General features: G+C 31.1%; 4 protein-coding genes and 1 non-coding gene across 6 annotated transcripts; 3 read left to right on the top strand and 2 right to left on the bottom strand.

Annotated features, from left to right (window-relative positions):
• Positions 1-967: 967 nt before the first annotated feature.
• Positions 968-4,616, top strand: LOC107891027 (soluble inorganic pyrophosphatase 4). The gene is made up of 9 exons (XM_016815658.2): positions 968-1,369; positions 2,238-2,375; positions 2,478-2,506; positions 2,758-2,823; positions 2,907-3,014; positions 3,253-3,318; positions 3,414-3,534; positions 3,674-3,755; positions 4,328-4,616. Exons 2-9 carry the CDS (start codon positions 2,240-2,242, stop codon positions 4,368-4,370), a joined length of 651 nt encoding a protein of 216 aa, XP_016671147.2. The 5' UTR covers positions 968-1,369; positions 2,238-2,239; the 3' UTR covers positions 4,371-4,616.
• Positions 4,617-6,408: 1,792 nt separating this feature from the next.
• LOC107891028 (uncharacterized) lies at positions 6,409-7,537 on the top strand. The gene has a single exon (XM_016815659.2). The coding sequence runs from the start codon at positions 6,848-6,850 to the stop codon at positions 7,433-7,435; it is 588 nt and encodes a 195-aa protein (XP_016671148.1). The 5' UTR covers positions 6,409-6,847; the 3' UTR covers positions 7,436-7,537.
• A 2,204-nt stretch (positions 7,538-9,741) lies between these two features.
• On the bottom strand, positions 9,742-9,813 carry TRNAQ-UUG (transfer RNA glutamine (anticodon UUG)). The gene has a single exon. It is a non-coding gene; the product is annotated as a tRNA-Gln (tRNA).
• Positions 9,814-16,453: 6,640 nt separating this feature from the next.
• LOC107891030 (uncharacterized) lies at positions 16,454-18,420 on the top strand. Of its 2 annotated transcripts, none has more exons than XM_016815661.2 (3): positions 16,454-16,986; positions 17,422-17,764; positions 17,846-18,420. In XM_016815661.2, exons 2-3 carry the CDS (start codon positions 17,459-17,461, stop codon positions 18,278-18,280), a joined length of 741 nt encoding a protein of 246 aa, XP_016671150.1. In that variant the 5' UTR covers positions 16,454-16,986; positions 17,422-17,458; the 3' UTR covers positions 18,281-18,420. The 2 variants fall into 2 exon arrangements, with proteins under 2 accessions (XP_016671150.1, XP_040956899.1); XM_041100965.1 differs by having other exon boundaries at positions 16,469-16,986; positions 17,241-17,764.
• Positions 18,421-18,573: 153 nt separating this feature from the next.
• LOC107891029 (arginine biosynthesis bifunctional protein ArgJ, chloroplastic) lies at positions 18,574-22,939 on the bottom strand. The gene is made up of 17 exons (XM_016815660.2): positions 22,745-22,939; positions 22,455-22,586; positions 22,228-22,351; positions 22,012-22,085; positions 21,788-21,832; positions 21,265-21,315; positions 21,104-21,172; positions 20,894-20,952; positions 20,582-20,651; positions 20,309-20,389; positions 20,148-20,234; positions 19,881-20,003; positions 19,611-19,673; positions 19,316-19,393; positions 19,106-19,251; positions 18,909-18,979; positions 18,574-18,823 (listed from the first exon to the last, which is right to left on the bottom strand). The coding sequence occupies exons 1-17, from the start codon at positions 22,802-22,804 to the stop codon at positions 18,741-18,743; spliced, it is 1,416 nt and encodes a 471-aa protein (XP_016671149.1). The 5' UTR covers positions 22,805-22,939; the 3' UTR covers positions 18,574-18,740.
• Positions 22,940-23,487: the final 548 nt, after the last annotated feature.

The raw sequence follows: 23,487 nt of genomic DNA, 5'->3' as shown, positions 1-23,487 counted from the left end.
TCAAGATTTCTTTCGTCACGCTCTTTCCATTCATTTCGGGCTTGCTTTGCTTTCAACATACCTTTTCCACCTCACACATATTGTTTTTTTTTTTCATTCAGACGTTACCACCTCGTTTCCTTCTACACGGACATTCTCTCAACTTTTTTTTTCATACTCCATTATTTTATTGTGAATGTTATAATTAAAAGGAAAAGATTTTAAGGATAAGAGAGATTGTTATATTGTACTGAATTTAAAATTTTGAATAATAGAATAAAATGAACCAATGAGTTCGTAATTATTATTATTTTTTAAATCAAAACATAAGACAGGTGGCTACCACACACCACATTTATAGTAATATATTCAATGTCATTCGTAGTAGTACCCAACCATTTCGGAGAATCAAAGAAGACGCCCTGACCGAGACTCCTTAGCTTTCAATCACAAAACGGCCCAATTTTCAAATAAAAAGTTTTGAATTTTTTAAAATAATTATTGTAAATATAATATGATAAATTTAATACATATATTAAATACTCGGATAAAATTTCAATTATTCTATAACTTTATTATATTTATACTAATTTTTAAAAATACAAATTAAGAAATATGACTTACATATAATGGCAGAGTAGGGTCCTATATTCTAAAATAAAAATTTTTTTATTTAATTTTTTTATAATTTATAAAATTTTAAATTAATAATGGTAAAATTATATTTTAATCTTAAAATTAAAAAAATAATTTAATCTTTTAAAAATTATAAAAAATTACTAAATGATGAAAATATATTTTTATTATTATAAAAATATACAATTTAATTTTAAATTTTTTAGCTCCCCTTATATCATTTTACCTACAATACTTTTTTATTATAAAATTATAATTATCCATGACCTATTAATTATGGAACGTGGTGAGCTAAGTGGGGCCCATATTCCTTTTCCCTAATCACCAGACGACGTGTGATTTCGGATATGACAACTTGGAACCACGATTTATTCGCCTCCGCAGAGTATCGGCGGTTCACTTTTTTTTTTCTCTCTCCGCACCGTATGAAACATAAGGAATTTCCCTCTTTTTATATATTTTTATATATTTTTTAATTTACACTTTTCTTTTTTTTTTTTACTTCTCCTCGCTTTGGTATCGAGCGGGGGGTTGCCTTTAAATTCTAACGAGGAAAGAGAGCGAGAAGGCATCAAGCTTTTCTTTGCTCCTCCTTAAGTGTTTCTATAGGGTTTTAATTCGTTCTTCTCATTACCTCTCTTTTAACCTTTCTCTTTTTTGCTTGCTCTCTTTGTTTTTCGAGATCTGTGCGTTTTCTTCTTTTCAATTAGCTTCTTGAAAGCTTTATTTTCTTAAGAACAGGAAACCGCTGAAGGTACGTTTAAAATGCATTTTTCAACGTTTTAGATCTTTAATTTTCGTTTTAAAGCTCCGTTTCTCCTCGTTTATGCTCTATTGCTGGATCTGATTGCTTCCTCTTGTTGTAAGTTGTAACTTGTGTTTAGGCTGCAGCATGGAAGAAATGCGTATTTTTCCTTTCTTCTTTTGCTTTAAAATTATCTGAGACCAGTTGTTTTTCTTTTTCTTTTTTAGTAATTTCCTGGTGAGAATTTATCTGGTGTTGATCTTGAGCTGAAATCACGTTTTTTCTAATATTAACTTTTGTTCTGTATTTCGTCCTTTTAGCATATTGTAATAGTTTTATAGATCTGGTGTTTATTATTTTATACTCCTACATTTTTTTAATTCCAAACAAGGTTCTCAAATTTTGTCCATGTAATCTCTGTGCAAGATACTGTGCTAGGAAACGTTGTAGAAAATTTAATTATCTGCTATGCTTATTTTACGAAACAGAGATGAGGAAAATTTTTAATAAGTTTATTTGGTTTATTTTCCCAATTTACTTTTAGGTTCTTGAGAGTTTTGCCTTGATATGTTTGCTTGTTGTCCTTTATCATAATAATCTGCTGCTAAGAAAAACCTTTAGCTTGCCAAGCAGAAAAGCTCCGCGTTGAAAGAAATTCAAGTTTTATGAAAGAGAAGGCCAATGCCTGGGCGAAAAATTTATTGTTTTAGATGCTTATTTTGGTTAAGCAATATGATCTGTAAATTAAAAGAAAAAGAAATGTAACAGATCAATGGGACTTTGTTATCAGCATTTAATCTTGAGAGTTTTGTATGGAACTGTAATCCTTTCATAAACTTTTTATAGTAGTTATTGATACATTGTTTGTAACTCACAGAGATGGCACCACCAATTGAGACTCCAACCAAGTCCTCTGGCTCTCACCACGCTTCACATCCTCCTTTGAATGAAAGGATTCTTTCATCGATGAGCAGAAGGTCTGTTGCTGCTCACCCATGGCATGATCTTGAGATTGGTATGAATGTCAACTTAAGCTCAGTGTGTGTGTTTTCTGTTGGTATGTTGTAAATCTAATAATGTACTTTTTTTTCTACTATTTGTAAAAATTTTCTTGTAGGACCTGGAGCTCCAATGGTTTTCAACTGTGTAAGTATACTAAAATTTACCTTCCCCTAACCATTAGCATTACATTTTGGATGGCACGTTTGACATTTAATAAAATGCTTTTGTAGAGTTCTACAATAAGTAGGCGTTTGGTTGTCTCCTAACACATTTCTTATAGACATTTGGCATTTTAAATCTTTTCTCATGGCCGTATTTCTCAGTTATCATGTTTGAGATTTTTTACATTTAAGAGCTCGTTATACTTGTACTGAAGACGTGGTTAATATCTACAGGTGATTGAAATCCCAAAAGGTAGCAAGGTGAAATATGAACTTGACAAGAAAACTGGTCTGATCAAGGTAATTACTATTAACTGTCCAAATGTATTTGCCACTCTTTGTAGAATTTATTTGGTTGCTGATAAAGGTGCATAATTTTGAAGGTTGATCGTGTGCTTTACTCATCAGTTGTGTATCCTCACAACTACGGATTCATCCCTCGCACTCTTTGTGAAGACAATGATCCCATGGATGTCTTGATCATTATGCAGGTACGCTTTTTGATCCACATCTGTATCTAAAATATCAATCTGATTCATGATTGTGAAGCATGTTTCATGCTTTGGAACTCTCTTGTAATGCCTCGGTTTGCCTAGTGCACTATGTTTGACACAGTATTATAAATTCCATACATCGGCCAATGCCACATGCAATACTTATAAATCATAATTGATAAGAGCTCTAAAAATTTTTATGTTGTCACTTATGTTACCATTAAAACATATACAGGAACCAGTTATTCCAGGATGCTTTCTTCGCGCTAAAGCTATAGGTCTGATGCCTATGATTGATCAGGTACTGATTAACCACTGTCCACTGATTAAAATACTCCTGACCAATGGATGTGTATAAAAGCAAACGAGGAAAACTTTGGAATTTTATGAATGCAGGGTGAGAAAGATGACAAGATTATTGCTGTCTGTGCCGATGATCCTGAGTATCGTCACTACAATGATATCAAGGAACTCCCACCTCACCGCCTGGCTGAAATCCGTCGCTTCTTTGAAGACTGTATGTATCTTTCTTGGCTAAAATTAAATTATGCTTTCTAGCAAAGCAAGTGTTATATGTAACTTCTGAAAGGATGTTTTTTAGACCGGTCCATTGTTTGAAGCCTATTAACTTTCTTTTGCCTTGTTAAATACCGCAGATAAGAAGAATGAGAACAAAGAAGTTGCTGTTAATGACTTTCTGCCTGCCTCTACTGCATACGAGGCAATCCAACACTCCTTGTAAGTTATAGTTTCCTGTCTCCAATCCAAGTCTGGAAATATCATAAAAAAATAATTAAAAATCTCGATGCAGAATATGACATGACAAATACATGAATCTCAGAATCATTTCAATATGAATTGTGAATATATTAAAATTTATAAAAATATAAAATATCTTAAATACGATAATGACATTGCAACATATATTAATATAATACAGATACAGGCAAGAGAAAAACATGTTACTTATATCAGACTTTCTTTCAAATACTTATTGTGGGAATAAATTTTCATATATTATCCCAGATCATTTGATGGTCATCATGAAACCAAAAACAAATGTTTCTCGCACATTTTGTAATGAAAATATATACGTATAGATCACGTTCATATAATTCATCAAATGCAAGTCTAATAGAGCTTTCAGCTTTAAGGAAAGGGAAAAAAAACACTAAAAGATCTAAGTGGGGTTGCTTTACAGCTTGTGATTCTTTCTTTTCGGAGACTTTTGCTTGTGTCCAAGTTCATTTATGCTCTGTTAACAGTTTCAAAATAGAGATCTAATTTTTTTTCAACATTCTGTTTTGAAGGAATCTCTACGCGGACTACATAGTGGAGAGCTTGAGGCGGTAATTGTCGGTTCACCGTGCCCCGTCTATATACAAATATATATATTAATATGAATATGAATATGTTGCTACTATACAAGAAATTCATCGTCTCCTTGTGCGGGCAGAAACACCCTGCACTCACTGGTTTTGCGACAAAGAAAATGTGTTTTTCATTTTATAGGTGACATGGCTGTTTGGTGTTTTATGACAATTATGCAATGATGGCGATAATTTTAGATAATTCTCACTGTAATGAGTGATTGCTACATTCCATTATCTCTTAATTTTTTTTGTTCTATTTTGGGTTATATGATGCCCACTCACTTTTATTTACTGTTTGATGTGCCTTACCTTATGAACTGTTTTTATTATCACGGAATGCTTAAACAGAAATACTCTCCCACGTTTTTATTTTTTATTTTTATTTGGTATTGAAATTTTAAATTTTAAAAAATATAATGATTAAAATTGATCAAATTAAAGTATAAAGATTAAATTCACAACTTATAAATTATAAAGATAAAATATTAAAGTACAAGGACTAATAACAAATTTTGATTTTAATTATTAATTGCTTAATAAATTATAAATTAATCGTATATATCATAAATTTAAATTAAATTATTATATCCATCAAATTTTTTGATTAAAATTTGGTCAATTAGTTATTTGAATTTATAAAATTATTTATCAAAGAAATTTATAAATTTTAATCCTTAAAAAGGTAGCAATTTTGCATTTTTGAAATAAAGATAATATTATTTTAATATGAAATGGTTCATAAATTTATAAATTATTTTATTTTATTAAATATTGTTAACACTAATTATATTTTTGGGATAAGTCCCAAGATTATACATGAACTATGCCTTAATGTGCAATTGCATATATGAACTTTGATTTTGTGTAATTTTATACATGAATTTTTTATTTGACTCAATTCTTGTAAATTATTAACACAATTGTTGATATAATATCATTTTATGTTTATATATTGCATGCATAAATAATTACATTTATCCGATATAAAAATAAATTGATGTATTTATTTCTTTAAATGTGTAGATTAAATCAAAATTAAAGTTACAAGTATACATTTGAACCACAATTAGAATTTCGTATGCATAATTGCACCTAATTAAAGTTTATGTATACAATTGCACATTAAATCAAAATTCATATATAACTTTGAGATTTATCCCTATATCTTTTTATATAATATTAGAGGTAGGGGAGGGTAAAACAGTTAAAACTCATGCCAAATGAGTGTTAAACAAGAGTTTTAACCATCATTCTATTCAAGTTAAGACATTAATTTATAGGTTTCTTAATATTTCTATTGTCGCATCGATTATTTAAATCATATATTGTGAGATCCTTCACCTACAAAGCACATGATTTAAATTCTAACTTGAATTTTTTTTTTGAAGTTATAACTATTTCAATATAATTGCAAATAATAAATTAAAAAACTAACTATTATAATATAAATTAATCATTAAATTAAAAATTAATAATCAACTTAAATTAATAATTAACCGAAACAAATTAAAAAACCCACATATTTACATAAAATAACACTTAAACTTGGGACTTCAAAATTTCCACGACCTCAACCTGGCTATTAAACCAATATCTCATACTTCGATACTTGAGTTTTATGATTTTTGGCCACCACATAGATTCTACTCCAGGATAAATATTGTTGAATTCTTCTATATGTATATATATTTGTAAGTTCTGTAAACTTATAAATAATAAATATTTAGAATTAATATTTGATTTAATGTTAATGTATGAGTCTCAATTATTGTTAGTAAATAATATTAATTGACTGCACAAATTTAAACTAGTGAAAAAATTGAGTTTTAAGTATTAAAAATTTCTGAAAAATAATTTAAAAATTAATTGAGCCCATATAAATATGGTTTCTTTGACAGATTGATAAGTACTAATGTGGTAAGTGACATCACAGTTAGATCACTTCTCTTCAATCAAAATCATTATTGATCATTCATCTTAAACTACGAAATATTAAATTTATTATCTCTCAATTTCCTTGCTCCACATTCTATACAAATTTAATCATCATCACACTTCAAGCTCTTTAAAATTTGTCACGTTAAAGGCTTCAACAAAAAAATTATATATTATAGGACTCAATTAGTTACCAACTTTTGATAAACCTCAATTGATTGCAGTTTTCATCTAAGGTAAATTAATTTTGTAATATTTTTAGAGAGTGTTTTTAGTACAACGCAAAATATCCTTAAATTACTAACACGTGTCGGTGTCTCCACGTGACCACCCTACTAATACTGGTTGTAGAATACCGAATCCAATCCTCAGTTACCCCAGCAGCAAAGCAAACAAAAGAAATCATACAAAACAAAACAGACAAACTCCTCCAAAAAATGAAAAAAATCCCCCAAAACCCTCTCATCTTCTCCCCTCTAAAACCCTAAATCCACACCCCCCTCCCCTTTTCACCTTCGGACGATGAGCTCCTTCAGCAACACCACAAACTTCGACAATCTCCTCCTCCAAACCTTGTTGGGAAGACTCCAAATCCGTCCTACTACCACCACCTCTTTTCTCACCCAGTCCCTCGAAGACATCCTTCTCGACGCCGCCAATTTCTCGGATTCCGACTCCGATGATACCAACAAAACCCAACTCGCTAAAGAGGAATCCAAGCTCGAAAAAGCAATTATCCGGACCATCCTTTCGGGGAAAATCGACCCTTTGAGACCCAACTCCGGTCAAGTTGTTACCATCAACGACCACCATATTTGCATCACTTCTCACGAAGAGAAAGGATCAGATTATCGGGTTTGGGAGTGGCATGGGCATATAATGCTGTTTGATGAAGAAAATGGATATACGCCTGAATATATTTACGGCAATTACTTTGAGAGACTGCAGGGGAAGCCGCTTGTTTCACGTGCTGAGGAAGAGAAAGAAGAGGAGGAGAAAGTTGTGAATTTGGGATTGAGGGAGTTGATCGATGGGGATGCTGAGCCTGATACCACCGGGGGTCGTATTCTTCATAGGAATATCAGTGCCAGTTCTCCAAGGTTTATATAAAATTGAATACCCTTTTCGCTGGTCTTTTGTATTCTACTAAAATTTCATATGTTTTGAAGTCTCTGTCTTTGGGGTTTTGAAATTGAAATATTTGGTTCTTTTGCTTCTGGTTTCTCCTTGTTATACATGTAAAGGGGAGGTTCCCCAATCAATTCTCATCCATTCTTGATCTGCACATCTAATAAATAGCTCTTAAAATTGGCTTTTGCTCAAGTAATCATGTAATTGAAAAAGAAAGAGAACAATTTCTTGTTGCTATTATCACATCCAATAATAGTAGTTAAAACCCTTTTTCATGCTAGCATTAATAATGGAGGTGTATCTGTATTGGATGGTAGAAGAAAAGGCAAGAATTATTTCCATCAGCAAATTGTAATGAATGAATGTTCCATTCTTTTTCCCATTGAAATTTGACAGGATCTAGATCGGAAAATGGGCAAGGCTACCTACCTCTCAATTGCACTTACAACTTATCAATAAAAATGATAGCGTTCTGCTTAGAATTGTTTATGAGCCGGGTCCTAATAAAAGTTTAGCCTCAATTGATAGGCTCAGACTCGGCTTGAAAAACGGATCTAATTTTTTGTTAAGCTCGACACAGATAAAAATATTAAAATTAGAGATCGTATTATTTTTTTTAATTTTATACTTAAATAACATTAATATAAGTGTAATTTACCAGACAAATATTTGTAAAATAATATTAAAATTAACAATAAAATAAATGTTAATAGTAACAATATAATAATAAAATAATAACAAAACGGTGAAAAGCATAGAAAAATAACAGCAAAATAGTAATATCTTTTTTATTATTAGCCCACGACAAAAAGAATTTTATTCGAGTCTTGGTCTGTTTTTTAAATGCATTTTATCTTTTTTATTTAAATTCATTTTTTGAACCTATATTATTCTCACAACCTCCTGTTTTCTGGATATAGGCGAAATGACCTGTGCAATGACCAACTCTGTTTCCTCTGTCCTTACTTTTCATGTATGCTGCTAATGGCAATACCTCTAGGAATCTATATCTCTGGTATACTTAAAAAAGTTAAAACCCCTAAATTGAGTACACGAGCTAATCATGCACCTAAGTAAATTGGAAAATAACTGAAAACCATTCTTTATATAAAGTAGGCTATCTTATTATTATAAGGGTTTCATATTTTATATAAATATTTATATTATAAATTTGCCACACTCATGAAATGGATAAAAAGATAATATTTAGATTTGAAAATTATATCTAAAAATAATGATATTTAAAATATTTATTTAATTTTATAATGTTAAAATTTATCATACTTACAACATAAATAAAAAAATAATTGAAAGGAAAAATATATCAAAATAATTAGTTGGTATTTTCAAAAAATAAAATATATTTAACATAATGAGATATTAAAAAATATATTTTCATTATATAATTACATATTTATTGTTTTATTCATACAAATAAAAGAAATCATTAGTTAAAAACATGAATTAAAAATATAATAAAAATCTTAAAAACATCATGAATTAAGAATAAAAACAAAGAAAGCTTGAGGGAAGATTTTTATGCATTTTGCCATTATGTCAGCAAAGCGTTTTTGCCACATCAGCAGCCCAATTGGAAAAAAAGGGGCTATTTGCGCAATTAATCTGAAAAGGGCCCAATCCGTATTTTTCAGAAGAAAAAAGGTATGCCCCTTATTTCGCCCAGTGCCAACACAAAATTTTGAATAATGTAAATCTTAAAAAGCACTTTTAATTCAAATTTTTTTAACTTACAAGTATAGTTGTGCAACTACGCGTAATTATAATTGTAAGTATAAACAATACATATTTAAATAATTATTATATAACATTTATTATAAAATGCGATATGATATTTGAAAATTTTTTTAATTAGCAATATCCAAAGTGACTTATTTTTATGATAATTTTTACCAATCATTCATTTCTTTTTTGGTTTAATAATAATTCGAACCTAAGTTATTTTTGAAGAAAATAAATACCCGATTAATAGGCCATAACTTGAGTTAAACAATCATTAATTTATATTATTATTTAAATTCTTGGTGTCGCTAATCAACCAAATACCTATTCAGAAATTTATAAAATTATTTGAAGTACTCTAATTTTACCAATCAATTACATTAAAAAATTTTAAATTTAACTTTTAATTTTTATACATTTTAATTTTATAATACACGTTTTATTAATGATCACCTCCATACACGTGGTTTCCACATGCTATCTAGTTTTTAAATATTGAAGTACATTGATCTAATTATCCGAATCAATGAATTAAGCGAATAGATAGGTCCTACCGGGAGTCGAACCCAGGTCGCTGGATTCAAAGTCCAGAGTGCTAACCACTACACCATAGAACCCTTGATGCCGAATGCTTAAAATAAAATTAAATAAAACAAAAATAAGTTTTGCAATGGGTATGAGATTATTCTGCAAGTTTGTGAACGGATCATTCTCAATTATGCAAGGTAAGTATCATTTTAAACCATTTTATACTTATCGAATTATTTAGGGTAAACTACAAAAATAGCCATTTTTGCTTACCTCATGTTACATTTTAGTTACTTATGTTTGAAATGTTACGTTTTAATCACTTACGTTAACGTATTGTAACATTTTAGTCATTGAGCTATTAATTGTTGTTAACGGTTTAATGGTATGTTGACGTGACACGTTAAATAATCATTTCAAATAAAAATTTTAGGTTAAATTATATGATTGGTCCCCATATTTTTTTTGTTTTGAGAAATTTAATATTTTTTTCTTTTATATTCTTTTAACTTTCATTTTCATCCTTACTCTTCTGCTTCTCCCTTCGTTTTCCTCTTTTCTCCATCTTTTTTAATGTAGTTTTTCTATATTTTCCATTTGTTAAAATTTTTTTATGTTTATGAAAAAAATAAAAGATGAAAGTTGAAAACAAAATAAAACTTGCTTCACATATCCTCACCCCATAATTACAAACTCTCATCGTCCATCATCACTTTAACGAACCAATTTAGATCTCTCAATCACCTAGTTCACAAACTCAACTCACTCGAAGACCTTGCCAGTCGTGACTTATGGCAGTTGACCCTCAACAAAGTTTCTCGAGCTTGTTCCCTTAACCTCCTAATCAACTCCCACGACCATCTTGTCTAACTTAGCTACAACATTCTCGCCCTCTCAAAACTATGTTGTTTCACAAATTCTTCAAACGAGTTCTACACTCTCAATGACTAAAATGACCAACATACGAAACTTACCATCAACTTTACCCAAACCAGTTTGATTCATGCTCCCTTTCTCTCTTCAGTTCATTCATATTCGACTTCAAATCAAACTTGCTTGGGAATATCCAAGAAGGTTTAGATCAATTTTATCACTTTCTTAATTTTATTCGTTTAAAAATAAAAGAAAAGTAAATGAATAATTTACACGATTCTGTAAAAGTTTGGAAACGAATAAAAATTGTTTTTAATATAAAGAATTCAATATGTATTTAGATTTGATTGAGGATATGGTTTTTTATATTGATTAGTTATATCCAATTTTAGTTTCAAAATTAGGTTATATTCAAATTGAGATTTGATCAAGAATGATTGATTTTCGGTTTTCAATGAAATTCAATTTAGGAATCATGTGAAAGAAACAAGGATTTGGTTTATTTGTTGGGTAAATATTATGTTTCTGTAGTTAACAATATGAAAGAGAAAAATAAAGGGGAAGAAGAAAAGGAAAATAAAGAAATAAAAAGAAAAAATAATTTGATCAAAAAAACAAAAGTATAGGTACTAGTTTTAACTAATGGAAAACATAGAAAAACTACGTTAAAAGAAATGAAGAAGGGAGGAAAATAGAGAGAGAAGGAGAAGAGAATGGATTAAAAAAAAGAGTTCAAAGAACATAAAAGAAAAAATTAAATTGCTCAAAACAAAAAAAACTATAAACAGTAATTGTATAATTTAATCTAAAATTTTCGTCTGAAATGATGATTTAACGTACCATGTCAACTTACCGTTAACGACAATTAAGGCTTAGTGACTAAAATGTTACAATACGATAACGTAACATTGTAACGACCCAAAATCCTTGGGCACCGGAAAAGTGTGTGTATTATCGGGCCTCCGTCTTAGTGAATTGAGTTCGAAAATAATTATTAGAAATATTTACGAGATTAGTTGTGTGTTTAATTAGGTTTTAGATAGGTGAATTTAGTTTAATTAAGAATAATTAGGAAAGAGGACCAAATTGAATAAAGAGTGAAAGTCTAATTATAGATTAAAAGAAAGTTAAGAGGATTAAATAGGCAAATATGCCAAGTCCCATAAATGGGGCGGCATATATGCATTATATTATAATTATTTATTTAAATAGTAATTTATTTTAATTATTTTATTTTATTATGGAACAAATTAAAATTAAGACAAATGTGTGGTGATAAGATGGTACAAGTGTAATAATATATATACACTTGTATTATAATTATTAATTACTTAAAATTTAAGTAAAAGATATTAATAAATTAAATAATTATATTGGGAGATTTTTATTGATAAACAAATCAAATTGTGACAATTGAATGGTGTTGATGTTATACAAATGTGAATATATGATTGAATATTTAATAGATATTTAGAATAAAATATATATTATTATAATATAAAGTAAAATAAAAGAAATAAAAGAACAAAAAAAAAAAGAAACAGAAAAAGAGACGAAACAGCTAGCCATTCGAAACAGGGGTAGGAAAAAGAAAGAAAGAAAAGAAAAAGGGAAAATTAGGGATTTGAAGCTTAGAGTTTAATTTGGTAAGTTAATGAAGTCCTTTTCTTTTAATATAGATGTTTTAGAAGTTTTAAAACAAAGTTTTGTTGAAAATAAGTTGAGGTTTTGGAAGTTAATAGATTTTTTTAGTAGGGTTTATGTTGAATAATGATGGAATTGAGGGTTTATTTGATAGAAATTTTGATTGGAATTGAATAAAGGATTGAATTGTAAACTAAGCTATAAGTTTTGAATTTTAGGGATTAAATTGAAACAAATTCGAAATTATGAAAATATGATAAAAATTTGATAGTTAAATATGAGTTTGGCAAGAAATTGAGTAGCAAGAAGGTATGAATTGAGAAAGAAAAATATATAGGTTTACTTAGGATTAAATTGAAATTAAAGAAAAAGTTAGATAAAAATTTCAGCAATTAAGTTGTGTTATGCTAATGATTATGAAAATTATCTTAATTTTTTTCGTAGCTAATATCGCACCCGAGGCATCCACGAGGAAAGGAAAAGAAAAAGTGGACGAGGAATAGACACGGGAATTACGGTTTGTATCAGTATAATTCAAACTTTATTATTATTAAGTGTTTAATTTGCTAATTATGTGTGGTAAGTATTTTAAGGCAAGTGTTTAATAAATAATAAATTTATAATGTAGTAATGAAATTGAAACTGATACTAAACCGAATTATGGAATACTGAATATTGTTTTGATTACTGAGTGAATTGTGAAAATATTGAATCTTGTTATGTATAATGCATTGAATTTTGAAATTACTGAAGTAAAGAATTACTGTAATACTGTGAAACCGATTGAAATAATGAATTATAATTGATACTGAATTAAGATGGAAATTTATACTGAAAAGTGAATTAAATACCCTATTAACTAGTCGGGCTAGTCGGATATAGTTGGCATGCCATAGGATATGGAAGTGTACGGGGTATTTGCCGGCTTACTGATCAGGCACTTATGTGCCGACTACTGTTACTGTTACTGATTCGGCACTTTGTGTGTCGAATACTGTTACTGTTACTGTTACCGACTCGGCACTTTGTGTGTCGAATACTGTTACCGTTACTGTTACAGGTTCAGCACTTTGTGTGTTGAATACTGTTACTGTTACCGTTATTGCTACCGTTACTGATTACTGTTCACTGGTGTGTTTGGTTGGAATCCGTGTATCCGCCGAGTCCGAGTCAAGTTAATAGGGACAAATGAAATAAATTTACTGATAAAATCAATCTCGAATGATATAGTATATGTGAAAAGTGAAATTTGAAATAAAGAAATAAGAATGATATTTATATATATGTAGTTAATTGATAATATAAAAAGATTGAATAGTTTATTAATAGTGATAATTGTAATGAAAAGTATGTGTGTGGTTTACTGTAATTAATTATAAATTGAATTATAGTGATACCACTGAGTATATGCATACTCAGCGTACGGTTGTTTCCGTGCGCAAGTTGTAGAAGTCAAGTACTGAACCAGCATCCAAAGCCAGACCCGACTTTAGCAAACTTTTTGGTGATGTATATTTTCTTTTAGTAATGTGGCATGTACATAGGATGTGTATAAAGGTTATTATGTTTTTAATATAAACGGTTGAAAATGTTAGTATTATAAGTTTATAAATTATAATGAAAGAAGTTTATCTATATTTATTTGATTTAGTATATTGTTAAATTTAAATTGATATTATGATGAGTAAGTTGATTAGAAAGTATTTGGAATAGAAATTGAGAATGTGAAATGAATTGGTTGTGATTTGAAAATGAAATGGTTTTTAATTGCAGGGGGTTTTATGTAAAAACAAGCAGAAATGCTGCCGAAATTTAAAAAAAAATAAAAAAATGAATGAAGTCAATTACTAAAATATTATATGAATTTATGATTTTATCTTAATGTGTTTAATATTTATTTAAGAATTATTGTAAATTATCTGATATGACCGGTAATGCCTCGTAACTCTATTCTGGCGACGGTTTAGGGTTAGGGGGTGTTACAAACATTTCAAATATAAGTGACTAAAATGTAATTTGAGACAAACAAAAGCGACTATTTTGGTAGTTAACCCAATTATTTACTATTTACAAATTATTATGATTTTAAGAGAAAATTAGATCGAGTAATTTGTGAATTCGTGTATTGTTTTTCTGATCGTCTACACGTAATCTTATTATAAGTACACTATCAATTATTGGAAAGCTTGGTATGCGAAACAAAGGGTCATTTTTCAACTGTCGAGATTGTGACAACTCTTACAACAAGTTGCAGACATGGTTACTAGCAATGCAACAGTTTGTACCAAGTACCGTGATGGAATTGAAAACCGTCGATCTATACGATCCACCGGTCAACTAGTGAAGAGCATAAAAATATTCTACCGATTATTTTGTACATTTGATCCTTTGATTAGGGTGTGGCCAAATTGTAAGCCCGTTGTCCAAATAGATAAAACTTGGATCATAGACAAAGTATTAATATAACTTTATTAATCAATATATTCAAAAAAAATTATAAATTTACAAACGAATATACTACCCTCAGTACATCAAATTTAATAGTTTAGTCTCCTCAACTCGAAATATTAGATGTTTACGAGAATATTCAAAAACGTGATGGTGGTTAGCAGCATGTCTATTGGAAGCAAGTTTGTTCATAACATTCTCCCTAAAGGTGTCTAATTGTCATCATCTTAGTAATTTATGTTATGTTCAAGTAAATTTTTGCGTCAATTTTTTATTTCTTATATTATTTACATGTTTCGTATAATTTATTATAACCATTCCTTTTTTTAATCATAAATTCATTTTATTAAAAATTAGATCATTTATTATATATTTAAAATTTTTACTCTAATTTTTCCAAATACAATGAGTTTATAAACTACATTAGTAGTCATTTAATGTATATATTTTTTGTCATTTAATTATGAAAGGTTATAAAATGATCATTCAGTTATTTAATTTTTTCTTTTTTAGTCACTCAACTATCTTAGATTATTGGGTGTTTCCATTTTTATGTTAGTTAGTTGGTGAGCAAAAAAGATAAAATTGAATAATTAAATAAACATTTTACAATTTTTCATAACTAACTGACCAAAAAAAGGAAAAAAAATTATAAGTAAGTAACTCTACGTTAGTTTACCCATATAATTAAAATATGGATTGATAAGTTATAAATAGTAGTGGAGCCCGGCTTTATGTGGAGCAAGTGCCACGTCAGCCTTAATATAGTTGAAATAAAGTAATCTAGATCAACGGTGAATAAGTGATCTTCTTGGGCGACCTATTCATTGGCTTACTTGAATCCTAGTAGTTGAGGGAGATTTTCAAATTTTAAACCAAAAACAAAAAAGGTTAAAGTATTAAAGAGGTCCCTGTATTATAGGGTTTGGATCAAATTAATTCTTCTATTATTAAATGAATCAATTTAGTCCTTATAGTATTAAAAGAAATTAAATAAGTCAAAGTTATAACAAAGTTAATATTTATTGTATGAAAAATGTCTTGAATTTTTTTTTCAATTGTAGTTCAATTCCAAACAAAGATTTCACTTACAAAACCATAAAAACTTTAAAAATATTAAATTTATTAAACAATAAATTATGTTTTTTAAACATTAAATGTTAAATCTATTCCAATTTGGACTTATTTGATTCATTTTAATACTACAAGGACTATATTGAACCATTTAATAGTAGAGAGGATAAATTGAACAGATTCCTATAATATAAGGACCTATAAAGTACATTCACCCAAAAAAAATCTGAGTCAGTCAAGACCGTGATTGGAACGTGGACGTTATTGATTCGATCTCAAATACCGCCAATTCCCGTTGACTCCCACAAGATTCTTTCCTTGGTTAAAATTTGTTATAAGTCCCTCTACTTTTCAAAAATTCGAAATTTAATTCCTGTACTTTTATTTCATGAAATTTAGTCCATCTATTTTTTAGATTTCAAAATTCAAGTTCACTATTAACATTGTTAATTTTTAAAAAAATTAAAGCTAATTAAAAATTCATTTTTTATTACATTATTACCAAGTAAGCATTTTTTTTATTTAAAAAATGTCACAACAACAAATTTAACAACAAAAAAAAAAAACAATATCAGTTGAACCTAAATTTTAAAATTTAAAAAATAGAAGGACTAAGTTCCTAATTTTCGAATAGCACAGGGACTTGTAGCATATTTTAACCTTCTTTCCTTCCATTCCCTTCTTTATCTAATCTTCTTCCATCTTTTCCTCCCCAAAACGATTTTTTCATATTAGGGTTCTCCGTCTCCTTCTAAATCTTGATTGATCCAAAACCAAAGGGAAAAAAATAGGGCTTTTTTCTTACAAAAGTTGGGGGTTCGAAGAGCATAAAACGATAATATGCCTTCGTTACCTCTCAGATCGATTTTGCTCCCATTAATCCCTTCCTTAACCCCTTTTCATGCTGGTTTAAGTTCCCATCGTTTGAAACATCTTGAAAAGAGTGATCGGCGTGGTAATCTTAGTTAACGTTTTCCCCTCAAAATCATTAGCTCTCTTTTGACTCCTTTACTTTCTCTCCTTTTTTCCTCTCTGTTTTCTGTCTTCCCCTAGAGTCGTCCGTTTCTTTTGAGGCTATTACCGTGCGACACGAAGGAATCTAGTTTGCTCAGAAAGAAAAAAGAAAACCCTGGAGATTTGGTTCGATCTTGAACTGGGATTGCTTTTTTCAGAGGTTTTAAGATCTTGTATTGATTTCACTTACCGCAGCTTTCTTAAGAAAGGTATATCATTCCTTATCCGTTTAGCACGTGCTACCCGCATGTGTGACGCGACAGTATCTAGCTGATATATCTTGTTCAAAGTTTGATCGTTGTGTTTATCCTACGTAATTAGGATAATATATATGTATCGCATTACGTAATGGATATATGTTGGGTGTTTTAAATTTTATTGTCTACATTTATATGATTGTTACTGATAAAGCTTTTGGGAAATTATTTTTTCATTTCTAGTTTATTTGTTTGCAATGTTACAGATTTGAGTTCATCTTAATTATATGTTATCATGGAGCTGGATCCTAGTATTATATTCTAAACCAGGTTTAGTTTTTATCAGTCTAAAGAGATGTGATTCTGGTTTTGATATTCCTCTGCTCTGTCCGTTGAGTTTATATCTTAGAAAGTTTACAATCGTAACAATGGTGTTTTGTTCTTTAGTTGAAGCTAGGATTTCTTGTATTCCTTGGTAGTGGAAATGGACATATTGGGTTCTGGAGAGGTAGAAAATCTAAGTGACATAAAGCATGCTACGGTCCGTACATGTTTCAACGATGTTAATGAATCTAACTATACGAACACGAGTAAAGTGGAAGAGTTGCTCGAACAGAGGCAGAAAAGCAAACCTCCTTCAAAGTGTTTAGCTAAGTCTGCATCTTTTCCTTCTGCTGTGTCTACCCCCGATGATGATGATGATGATGAAATTGTAACTGCAATGCAGCGAATGTTCTCTGAGGATTCTGTGCAGTCGCTGTCGACCTACTCCCGCTCGATTTCTTTGCCTGTAAGTGTCCTTTGTTGCTCTTAAGTGTCCATAGGTCCGTTGTTCTTTCCTCTAATTTTACTGTTATTTACCCTTTAACAGACTCCCTTGAAGCTGGTATCAGCCCTTAAAGGTAGCCGTGAGAAACAGGGATTGCCGACAAAGAAGCTTACCGTGAAATGGGCACCAGATGTGTATGATCCTCCGCCGACATCAGTATTGCACACAGTTAGAAGCAAAAAGCAGCAGAAATCAAAAAAGAAAAATGACAAGAATAAAAATGGGAAGAAAGGGCAGAAGGGCAACAACTCAGGACGAGGCAGTGGTGGTGGTAAAGACAACAAACAAATACGCAGGGGTGGCGGGAGTTCTGATAGGTGTTATAAACCACCGCCAGAGGTTCATCAGGACAGATTAGCCAATTCCTCTGTCAGCCTTGAGGGTTTCAATGTCGGCAGTCCAGATCCTTATTGTGGGAGTAGTTTTCTGAAAAAATCACCAACCAGGATGCACTACTCTGTTGCAGAGGCTCTCTGAGTAAATCTCTCCTTTCATATCACGGACAAGAAAAGCTCTTCGCTTTTATCGATCCTTGTAGATAAATAAAGCTTTTTCAGCTTTCCCTATATGGATGTTGGAACAATTTACTTAACTGCAATTACGCAATGGTTTTTTGACGATTGTGTGGGTTTAAAAGTTCTTTTCCTTTGTAAAAAGAGTATTACTAGCACCTCTTTAATGAGATCTGAAACATATTTCTGCAGACAAGTTACTCATTACTGATTTTGCCCTTTTTGCTACAAATCTAAGCTTTGAGAAGAAGAGAACAATTTGAAGAAATTAAAGGTTGATTCCCAGTCTATTGCCCCATCAAATACTTCCCTGCGTGTAAACATGGTCTAAAAACAGTGTACTGAAGAACATATATGGAGGAAATGCAGGTTATAATTTGCAGTTAAAATTTCGAGTATTGTTGTATATTCTGCAACAATGTCTTTTATGTTGTATATTCTGCGTTTATCTTGACATAGTCGTAACTTAAGTCACACCCCCATGCTTTACCGAATCCAGGTCCATCACCTGTTATAGATCAATCACAGACATTAAAATCCAAAGAGGAAGACATGTATAAAGGATTAAGGGCATAATTTGCAGAGAAACTTACCAACAGCAATTTTAATTTCCACCGTTCCATGTGTCTCACCAGCCTTAATGAGATAGTTGCTGGCTGCGGTCCTGGAATACATGGGGCAACTACATATTAGGCATGATAAAGATTTGAATGTATTTACAAGGTCACTTCCTAACCCCTTCTAAATAACTTGTAATTTCTCCTTAATCACCAATGGGGCATAACTTTACCTGTCAAATTCAAGTGGTTGCCCACCATCCATGAGCATAATATCCCCAAGCAGTATCTGGAGGTTGTTTAGATTAAAAGAAATCCCTGCATAGCCAGCAGCAGCAGCAATACGTCCCCAGTTCGGGTCTCTCCCATATACAGCAGCCTGACATAATTTATATTAGGCAATGCTATGATTAACAGTTAGATTTTATGTTCAAATTTAATACCTTGACAAGTGAAGAAGCAGCCACAGAGCGTGCAATATTTCCTGCTTCAGCCTCCCGTTTTGCACCACTTACTGTGACCTGCATCTCTGGGTTAGCATTGGCTGAAACTATTCAAGAACCCATAATAAGGGAAAAAAAAAGACCAAGAGATTTTTTTGCCTATATTCAAATGCATTACTCAATAATATCAGAACAAGTTATTAATTGAAGTGGCTTAACATCAGGGTTCACTCAGTAAGAAAGACCCTTCTGTAGGTCCATAAAGAGAGGGAATAAAGAATTGAAGAACTCAGACCTCAATTAAACAAGTTGCTCCTTCTCCATCCCAAGCTATTGATTTTGCAAGACCTTGCATTACCTGAGAAGAGATACGTTAAACTTCATGCAATTCATTCCAAAAACTGGTTTAGATCATAACCCAGGCGCTGTCATCTCAAAAAAATTAACCAAAACTCTAGTCAGTGATATAGATGAATTGAGAGATTTGCAGACAGGATAAAATTTATTTATTCAACATCTAAGAACTAGAAAAGAAGAAGGTAAAGCTCTAGTACAGCCAACTTACAGCATCAAGACCAGTTTGAAGTAGTGCAGCATCGTAACTGTTCATAGAAGTGATCCAATTCGATCCAGCTAACCCACTGGCAAAAGCAATGACAGTATCATTGGTACTGGTATCTCCATCAACCTACAGAAAAACAATAACCGAACTTGCTAAAGACAAGTCAAGACAGATAAGACCATGTCAAGGAAGAAATGGAGTCCATTCAACTGAGATGTCACCTAGTTGATATAAGTCACAGGGAGGCTTGAAAGCAATGAAATTACATACAGTGATTTGGTTGAAACTGCGGCTTACAGCAACCTGAACCATCTTTCTCCAGACATCACTTTCAACAAGGGCATCAGTTGTTATTACCTGAAAGAGTTATCAGGCTTTAGAATAGAATTGATGTATCATATAGGAAAGCTAGAAACACTTGAAAGACGTACACCAAGCATGGTTGCCATATTAGGGTGGATCATCCCAGAACCTTTGGCCATTCCCCCAATTCTTATACTAGTCCCTCCAACCTAAGACAATAATTATTTACACATCAACATGAGATGCATTAAACAAGAACTTCATTCATAAGAAACATCCAAGTTCTATGGTGCCAAGGCAATGCTATCATCTAAATTGGAAAAGATATTGATTTCTAAGAAAAAAAATACAAAATTATAGTAAAAGTGGAATATAAATTGGTATCCCTTTGAAACCGTTACCTCAAATTCAATAGCCACACTCTTGCTAACAAGGTCAGTTGTGGTAATTGCCACTGCAGCAGAATCTGCCCTGAGCAGCCACAATGAGACCAAGAATGCTTATGCGAACATTGACATACCGCACAGAAGACAAATTTTTGAAGTATTTGCAGATATTAAATTCACTTCCTAATCAACTAAGCCTGGTTCTATTAGTACTTTACTGACAAGGAAAAAATAACACCATAGCTAACTTTATCAGATCTATGTCTCTAGTCCTTTATAAAAGCATTGAAACAACCAAAGAGAATAAAGAATAAGCATAAGAAGTACCCCTGAATAGACGGTGATAGTGAATTAACTAGCCTTGGGAGGGAACTCAAAAGTGCTTCCTGCATATGACATTATCATGGATAGTTTTGTATCAGTCTGATCAAAAGGATACCACTTAATTCACTTCAATGGCATTAATAGATCACCATAACAAGCAAGAATATAAATAGGATGCCCATGTTCAACATAAAAAATGAAAAAGGCCCGCACCTTCTTTATTCTCTGACCAATCACACCAGTGGATTCAATCAATACTTCCTCTGGCTTTATTTGCAGGATCTGCAATGATGCAAAAAAAAAAAAGTGAAAAGAATGCAGCCTGTACAAAGATCAAAACAGAACAAGGAACTTATGCTCTAAATGTTGTATACCGTAGCAAGGGCATTTGCACATTCTATCACATCCTGGTAACCAGCATCACCCTGAAATCCATCAGGTCAATTAGCCATGTAAAATCTGATTCAATCTGGTGTGCTGGGAGCTTGAACAATAAGAGAAAAGGGTCAAAGACCGATTCTTTTCCTACGCTTCAACTGTACTAATACATGGAGCACATTTAAAATGCATTACACTCATTGGTAAGCACTTGGGACTAGATAAAGACCAACGCCATGTTTGATAGGAAGGAAGGAAAATGGATGGAAGGAAAAAGACCAGGAAGGGGGAAATAGAGGAGAGTGAATAAATTATCTTTCATTGTGTTTTGACATGAAGGATGGAAAATACAAGGAAAGAAAGAGGTTATAGGAAATTTGTAATAAAATTTTTAATTTAAATTGAAAGAGTGCTCTCCTCCCACATTAGGATGAAAAGGAAAGGACGTAGTCAACTCTTTTTACCTCTTCCACCCCTACCAAACAGTGTAATGAAAAATAAAATAATGCATATACAAACCGTTGCAGCATTGGCCTGTCCAGCATTTATTAACACAGCACGTGCCTGATAAGATGATTGATTTAGCCATTAGCCATATAACTGAAATGAGCAGATATATACATACATGCCATAAAGAACATCTACAAGACTAAAGAAAGCTATGAACTCCCAGAAAGGCAATTTAAAATCAAATTGGTTCCTCAGTTTAAGAAAAAATCCGCAAGATAGCCAATCCGACATACTGTTTTCGTATTATTCAACACATTTTGGCAATACACCACCGGTGCTGCTGCAACAACATTTGTAGTAAATGCCCCTGGAAATAGATTCCGAGTGAGTTATAGTACACAGCCAGAAAATGAACACAATCTTCAAAATGAACTCACCCAGAAAAATTATAAAGAAGAAATACTTCGGTTAAGATTCTAAGTATAGAATAAGCATAAAAGGAATAACACCTGCAACATTGGCATCAACGTCACAGGTGACAAGCGCAAGATCAGGTTTTTCTCCTTTGGCCCGTAATCCACCATATAAGCCCGCAGCTTTAAATCCCTTAGCAGCCGTAACTCCTCCCGGAATCTATGCAATTGCGACCGGAAACAAAACGATAATAAATTAGCAAATTTAGACAGAAATTCGAAAACAAAAAAAGAATTAATAATCGAATAATGAAGTGGCTGACCTGCTTCCAAACTCCATCACCATCAGGGAGAAGAATAGGAGCAGCTGGTATATAATTGGGCGCCTCATTAACATTCGATGCAGAAGCAAATACTTTAAAATCCGCCTTTGGCGAACAAATAGAGCTTATAATCTGCAAAATAAAATGTAAAAGAAAAAAAAACCATTTAGTTACCTAGTAATTTATCTCTCTCTTTCTATTTGTAGCTAGAAAAATGAACTTTAATCTTATGTTCTCGCAGGGCAGCCAAACAGAGACTTCAAGCAAAAAAAAGAGAGAGTGAAGCTGACCTTAGGGTAGAACATTTCAGAGAATTTCAAAGAAGTGAAATGTGGAGCACATGAATACATTTCTGAAAAAATGATTTCTTGCCTACGTTGGATGGGAGCGGAGTTCAATATGACGAAGAAGAAGAGGAAGAAAAGGAGAGACTTTGTGAGGGTTTTTGGTAGCACTTACAATATACTGATGTATTATATAAATAATATATAAAAATTATTGCCGAAAACCTATTGCTAAATGCTAAGTGTGTGTCACTTTATTTTAATTTTAATTATAAAATTATATAAAAATGAAGGCTAATATTTAGTACATTGCTAATGTACTAAAAAATTCATATATATTTTTATAATATATTTTTTATACATCGGAATCTCTCTCTTTTTTACTGTATAATAAATAATTTCCTTAAAAATTATTATTAGGTGAATATAAAAGTTTATAAACAAGATTTAAATGGAGATAATAACTCTCGAAGTGATACTTTTAATAGAGTAACAGAAATAGAGTCACATATAAAGTTTGTATGGATACACAAGAAAAGAAATAAAAGATTTTTTTTGGTCACTTTTCGTTTAAGTTTATTCTTTCATTTCATTATTTCATAATTCTTTCTAGTGATATTTTTTCAGTGTGGTCTTTCGTTTTATCATTTCATAACACTTATCATAATTTTAATATTATTAATAAAAATTTAAGTAAAAATTTTAATTTTAATTTTCGCTATAGTGAATAGATATTTATACCATATTAT

This window comes from Gossypium hirsutum, chromosome D09, assembly GCF_007990345.1.
Source record: "Gossypium hirsutum isolate 1008001.06 chromosome D09, Gossypium_hirsutum_v2.1, whole genome shotgun sequence".
In the NCBI taxonomy this organism is placed as follows: Eukaryota; Viridiplantae; Streptophyta; class Magnoliopsida; order Malvales; family Malvaceae; genus Gossypium; species Gossypium hirsutum.
Note: the sequence above shows the minus strand (reverse complement) of the source record. Positions and strands in the feature narration are given on the sequence as shown.

Bases quoted from the DNA above. Each gene is read 5' to 3' on its own strand.
- LOC107891027 (XM_016815658.2), top strand. From the start codon at position 2,240: ATGGCACCACCAATTGAGACTCCAACCAAGTCCTCTGGCTCTCACCAC. The intron at 2,507-2,757 runs GTAAGTATACTA...TAATATCTACAG, and splicing joins CTCCAATGGTTTTCAACTGT to GTGATTGAAATCCCAAAAGG. The intron at 3,015-3,252 runs GTACGCTTTTTG...AAACATATACAG, and splicing joins ATGTCTTGATCATTATGCAG to GAACCAGTTATTCCAGGATG.
- LOC107891028 (XM_016815659.2), top strand. From the start codon at position 6,848: ATGAGCTCCTTCAGCAACACCACAAACTTCGACAATCTCCTCCTCCAA.
- LOC107891030 (XM_016815661.2), top strand. From the start codon at position 17,459: ATGGACATATTGGGTTCTGGAGAGGTAGAAAATCTAAGTGACATAAAG. The intron at 17,765-17,845 runs GTAAGTGTCCTT...ACCCTTTAACAG, and splicing joins CCCGCTCGATTTCTTTGCCT to ACTCCCTTGAAGCTGGTATC.
- LOC107891029 (XM_016815660.2), bottom strand. From the start codon at position 22,804: ATGTATTCATGTGCTCCACATTTCACTTCTTTGAAATTCTCTGAAATG. The intron at 21,316-21,787 runs GTTTGTATATGC...GATGGATTTCAG, and splicing joins GACAGGCCAATGCTGCAACG to GGTGATGCTGGTTACCAGGA. The intron at 19,252-19,315 runs GTATTAAATTTG...AAATTATGTCAG, and splicing joins CTGCTTCTTCACTTGTCAAG to GCTGCTGTATATGGGAGAGA.